The sequence below is a fragment of the Capsicum annuum genome, chromosome 5 (genome assembly GCF_002878395.1).
Source record: "Capsicum annuum cultivar UCD-10X-F1 chromosome 5, UCD10Xv1.1, whole genome shotgun sequence".
Lineage (NCBI taxonomy): Eukaryota > Viridiplantae > Streptophyta > Magnoliopsida > Solanales > Solanaceae > Capsicum > Capsicum annuum.
The window spans coordinates 167,696,329-167,702,556 of record NC_061115.1 but is presented as its reverse complement, the minus strand read 5'-3'; the positions used below and the strand labels follow the sequence as shown (position 1 = coordinate 167,702,556).

General features: G+C 35.1%; 1 protein-coding gene and 1 non-coding gene across 2 annotated transcripts in view; both read right to left on the bottom strand.

The window, feature by feature from the left end:
* Positions 1–937: 937 nt before the first annotated feature.
* Positions 938–6,228, bottom strand: part of LOC107870957 (proteasome subunit beta type-6) — a 19,485-nt gene continuing 14,194 nt past the window's right edge. Inside the window, exons 5-8 of the mRNA XM_016717674.2 lie at positions 3,928–4,039; positions 2,617–2,690; positions 2,019–2,093; positions 938–1,408 (exon numbers count right to left, since the gene is read on the bottom strand). Coding sequence (XP_016573160.1) covers positions 1,280–1,408; positions 2,019–2,093; positions 2,617–2,690; positions 3,928–4,039 — 390 coding nt within the window. The 3' untranslated portion in view covers positions 938–1,279. The remainder of the gene's footprint in view (positions 1,409–2,018; positions 2,094–2,616; positions 2,691–3,927; positions 4,040–6,228) is intronic.
* Positions 3,037–3,136, bottom strand: LOC124899186. The gene has a single exon (XR_007056309.1). It is a non-coding gene; the product is annotated as a U6 spliceosomal RNA (small nuclear RNA).

Below are 6,228 nucleotides of genomic sequence, written 5' to 3'. Positions count from 1 at the left end.
TTTGTCAGATTTTTTTTCACATAAACAAGATATAGATCTCTTTTGTCAAATCAATGGCAAGGAATGCTCAATGGCATATCATGTCATAACTGAAATAACGGTATACTTGTCCTTGTAGATTTGCCCAACCTTAACTTCACTATTTTTGCAATCTGTAATGATCTTGTTTCCCTTCATATCGAACAACGACAACGAAAAGAGTTTGGGTGATTATGGTATAATATCGTTAATTCAAATGTAGGAATGACATATGAACACTGAAATATTAATTGCAATTGATGAAAGAAAATCAACAAATAAAAAAAACAGAGGTCGTATGAATTTATTTTGATGGAACGTATGAACTTTTTGCAACATGAAAACTGATTATGGAAAGATTATTGTTTAAAATGATGGGATAACAAACTAATAACCATATATCGTGAAATATTATTTAATTTTTACCATAATTAGTTAGGTTAATTACTATATTAATGCTAGTTTAACTGTTACATCCCTTAAAAAATGTTAATTAGTTTAACTAATCCCTTCAAACATGCTAATTAATTTAACTAATACATGTATCTATAAGACGTATCTAACTTAACTTATATGTATCTTCAAAGGCTAAATGTTGGGATTTAATGAAATTATAAAAATAGTTAAAATTTTTATCAAATACTAGTAAACATGTCGTTATATATGTAAATTTTACTTCTATTTTTCTCCTCTTTTAATTTGTTGGTCTTTCACTTTAATCCATTTAAATATATATATATATTTTCTTTAATTTAGCAACTCTTCACTATAACGTTCTACAAGCGATGCCTAATATCGCAAGATATATTTTAACACATACATGTCTTTAAATTTAAGATCAAGAAATTTAAAAATTGTATTTGCTTTCTTAAACCCTATGTCAAGACAAAAACAAATTGAAACTACAGGCAAAGTAATATCACGGGCATCCACGGCATTTCTTGTTTTGCTTTTAGAACAATTACTCAAAGCTGATGAGCAGTTAGAGAGTTTCGACCTTATCCTTTACCTAATATAACTATCTTAGGGGCAAATAGGGAATTACAGGACCAGAAACAATCAGAATTCAGAACTAACGTTAACCTATCACAGGGGCAAGATAAAAAGAAGGGACAAATACCACCCAAAACATGATAAAGTTGCAGCTGGATTAGGAACGAAACAATGAATCCAGAGCATGCGAGAGAGTAATCGTAAAGTAGCAACAATGGAAAAAATTCTACAGCCCCAAGAACATGTTGATAGGAGCATATCTCCAGTTTCAACTGACCATCGCATCAGGACTTGATGCAGAAATATCCAGCAGGGAGTTCACAGGCGCTAGTTCTTCATGCCAAAGTTGAAGGGAATCGCCTGGATAGAACTTTCTTGTAGCTCCATCTTTGTTAATCTGGTCATCAAAATTGTTCAATAAGACTCTTTATATAATGACAACTGAAAACATGAGATCCCTCTTTCGATCAGATAAGGATATTGCTTAAAGTGTTTTAAAACCAAAACCTGTGCCAGTAAAAAGAATTGGTAGGCTCAAATCAATCCTACAAAAGCTGAAATTGTGCTGCAGTTGCAAATGAGCAACACAGCACACAAACAGCACGTATAAGAGAGAAAATTCTTATAAACCTAGAGCGGAAGTAATTCCCGTTCACAACATAACAAAGTAACACTAGCTTCTCAGAATCGAGAATTGATCCAAACTCCAACATTACAAGGCCTAGATATAAGCACAATGAAGGGCTCTTGGACACAGTGAAACGAGCTGAAACATGTAGTAAACTGGGACCAGCAATACTCAGAAGTCTGAATATCACCATCACTAAGAAGTGGAGTTGAGGCTACAAGCCTCAACTACTAAGTACAGGTATATCAAAGGTTCCTTGGGCTTGATAGAAGGAATAGGTGGGGAGGCAAGTTCTTTATTCTATTTCTTACAAGCCCATAAAATTTCATTGAATCATATTATGGCACTTGAACAAACAAAAGCAGATTAATTAACTCACAGTTACAGTCCGAACAACACCGCCGCTAGCACCATCTCGTGCAATGGCTAGAGTAACTGCAGTGACCACCAGTTTCTGCAGAAAAGGTGAAACAAACTTAAATCTTCAGAATTATCATCAAAGCAGATTAGTGAATAGAGAGGCGATACCAATACAGATGATTGATCAGAGCATCAACACGTCCACAAAGAAGAGCCTATTATGCCTAGTCGAAAGGCTATCCCATCGAGGAGAATTTCAGACACTATCACCTTATTAAATAACAGAGCCCATAGGCAAGATGCAAGTTCAGATCTTATTCGATGACCATGGTAGTTGGTTGAAGTATCAATGTGTGAACCACACTATGCAGTCCCTTTTACTAACAAACGTATTTTATTAGTTTGAAACCTGTGTACCAAATTAATAAGAAACTTTCTACTTCTGAACAAGTTTCATCTCGAAGAAGAATTAACATACTTCCTTCTAAATAGATATCTGCATTATAAAATCTAAAGCATGACAGATTACACAGCTGTGAAGATGATGGTATCTTGATGGCCCAACAATGTTGTACAAATTACACAGGCTTTAAATACACAAACTGCATGAAACTAACCTCAGCTTCTTCTTGAGTCATGCCCTCTTTCCATGCTTGGTCAAAGAAACCATACAAATAAGTAGAGCCAGATCCTGAAAGTAACAGTCAATGAACAGACTATTGCTCAGCCAACTGGTAGCAGTTGGAGCATCTTGCTCGGGGAAACTAAAAAATTAAACCAATTATCAACTGTGAAGTTCATCTCTCAATATACATCATTAAACAATGCCAAGGGAAATATTCTGAACATATTTCAAACAAGACACTAGGGTATTAATCAGCTTCTTATCTTCCCAGAAGACGGGATTGAACCCACTGACATGTATAGCAACCAAAAATTAACAGATTATCTCAATTTCAATAGAGCACCAAAATGTAAGGAGAACATATCATCCAAGAAAGCTTGAAGACAACCAAATAACCTATTCTGTCACATATCAGGTTATTGACCATTTCTCGGTTTGTGCGTGTCATCCTTGCAAGGCCATGCTAATCTTCTCTGAATCGTTCCAATGTTATTGGATGTCCCCAAAGGGACACATAATAGGTTATTAAAAGCCAAATATGTGAACCTTGTAGTTCATGTCTAGTTCTGGTGTTTTTTAAATTTTGGTTTAATTTAGTTCCAAAGAAATCTTTCTTATCCATTTTCACTTGTTTCCATTCTCAATAGTCATTCCAGAAAAAACAAAGACAAGGCAATGAAGCATATTTCTGGGTCTAAGAAAAGGATTCTATGAAAACCTTCCACAAACAGAGCCATCTCGAGAAACACAGCTAAATGCATTTTGCACTCTCTTCAAAAGAGACACATGGAGTGAGTCAGACTACCAGGTTATGATGATGATAAATCGAAACCTGATGGAAACAAACATATGATACCGTCACTCTTGAGCTTTGCTTACATCTAACTCTTCCTATTCTTCTTCTAGTCAACAATGCAGCTCCCCATCTCCCTTGATAGTGACAGGCATCCCCCAACCCGCAGTCTCTATTTCATACACCTACAGCCATTTATATGCAGCAACCAAAACAGGCACTTTATTTGTTTATTTTTTTAGAACTCTGCAATGAGATCTATGGCCTGGAGTATCTAATTGTCTCTTTCTATTTGCATCTTCTAACTTCTGTGGGGTCTCGCCGTATTTTCCAGTTTTAAGCTCTTCGCAGGAATCAATATTTTTCCCCAAACGGGCTGATCTGAAGAGTTTGCTCAAGTAGTTACAGGAAAAGGGGACAGATTTTCTGTGAGCTGCAAAGAACTTCAATAGCCAAGTGTTTGGATGTATGATGCTGGAAATAACTAAGAAGAACAGATTAATAGCAAACCTCCAATAGCAAAAGGTTGCTCCAAGACTGTGCCTCCAAGAGGGATTCCATATATCTTGCCACCTTCATATTTGTCCCAACCACCAACAATCAGTCCTGTTTGAAGCATATCCTGGACATACAGAGAAAAACGGATCAAATAAATAAAAAAGTACATCATAAATTAACCAATGTAGCATAGTATTTATGATGTATCTGGCCTAGTGGTGCCTCTCTACCTCACACAAGGTAGGGGTAAGGTAGGCGTACATCCCACTCCCCACGCCCACTTGTGATAAGTGGGTCTCCACTGGGCATGTTATTGTTAGTATGTAACCTAGTGGTTTATGTGTAAACCTTGGAGGCCATGTCAAAATCCCTACTATGAAAAAAAACAGTAGGTGATTTCTTCCCATCTGCCTAAGCCAACCCTTTGCAGGCAAAGTTACCCTGCACATGTGTTGGTGGGAGATAGCAGATTCCCAGTTGAATAGTCGAGGTGCATGCAAGCTGGTCCGGACACTAACTTTATCAAACAAATATTATGTACAGCGTACTTTTGTAATGATCTATTTTTACAGACACCTAAATATCCTGGAATACACTTTGTGGGTCCTCCTTAAGCCGTACGGGTAAGGTCTGCATACACTCTATCCTCCCTAGACCCCAGTGGGGGCTATGTTGTTGTTGTTGTGTACACCAGTGGATCCATAGGAAAGCACATGAAACAGAATGCACAAAAAGACAAGTTCACCAAAAATTTCATACCCAAAATTTCATACAGTTATTTTCATAATAACAACACGGTAGCAATGGTGTTAACAATAGTTGTAGAAGCTATTGTTTAAACCTTTTGTGCTGATTAATTTAAATACCAAATAGGTATTTATGCACTAGTTCATTTAGCATAAATATCCAGGAGAAAGGAAAAAGAAAATGCATATGTGGTAAAACTGCATACATCTCCATAAATATTGTAGTCGCATAATTACCAGGAAATAATTCATAATGATTAAATGGTTGAAGTTCATTAAAGAAAAACACAAAAGTAAAACTGATGTAACAACTCTGGAGAAAACACATATAATGAGATCAACTCAAAATTTACCATAATTCCCTGAGTAAGATATGAATGAATTTAGCTTCTACAAATTTCCATCTCTGTTTAGAACATAATCAATGTTCAATATTCAAATCAATAGTAACACTTTGTTTGGATGGTTGTTATCCATGGTATCTTATTGTATCGTTACTACCAATATCATTACCATGTTTGTTTGGATTGTTACTAAAAACATATTGTATCGTGTGGTTTGATTCCTCCGTTGTTAGGTAACCATGAAAAGCCTCATTTTATGAAACAACTAATTTGGTGTAATCCCATTGTTACCTAATTTCTCTAAGTATGCCCTTACTTATTAAATAAGTTATTTTACCTTTTACCCTATATTATTTAACTCCATCAAATAATCTACCCTACGCCTTGCATTCTTTTCTCTTCTTCTAGGTTTGATTTTTTTGCCCCCTCGTTTTCTTCTATCTCCTTCTGTGATTTTTTTCTGATTTTAATACGTTTGCTTTATGTGCAGGTTTTTTCCACTGTTTCAAAGTTACAGGTAATTCTTTTTGGTCCACAACCATTCTATATTATGAGATGGAAGATAGTTCTGATACTCAATAATTGATGTTGCATAGTACTTTTAGGAACATCATGTTATTCTTCAGATTAGTTCTTTAGTAAAGAAGTTATGCATACAATAGTGTAGTATGGGAAACAGACCACAACATCTATGTAAATGGCTAACAACTCAACTACTCAACGTAGTTCACAACAGTTGTATAGTATTGACCATTTATTCTGCAGAGTATTAATTTTCTCAGTTCAGTTTTGTACATTCACAGTCTAAGAAAGAGTGATGAAAGAATTTACACACCTAAATTTGGTGTGATTTTCAACATGGTTTCTCGATTTTAATTTTTGAAAAACAAAATCTTCATTGGGAAAATTACACAGTACAAAGTTCAATTATAAACTACATACATGGATGAGAATTGAAAAGACAAATATAAATAAATATGACACTCAGTAAATACAAGAAAAATACACTATTACATTCTGAAAAGGTAGCAGAAGTATATTCTGCTATTCAAGTCCTCTTAGTTTCATGTCCAAAGGTTCTCCATATTAACCGATTTTTACATATTAAAGATAGTATATTCAGCTATGATTCAGGTCCTCTTGGTTTCATGCATCAACCAATTATATTTGTCTTCTCGTGCCTAATTTGTTATTCCCTCTTAGTTTCATGCATCAACCAATTA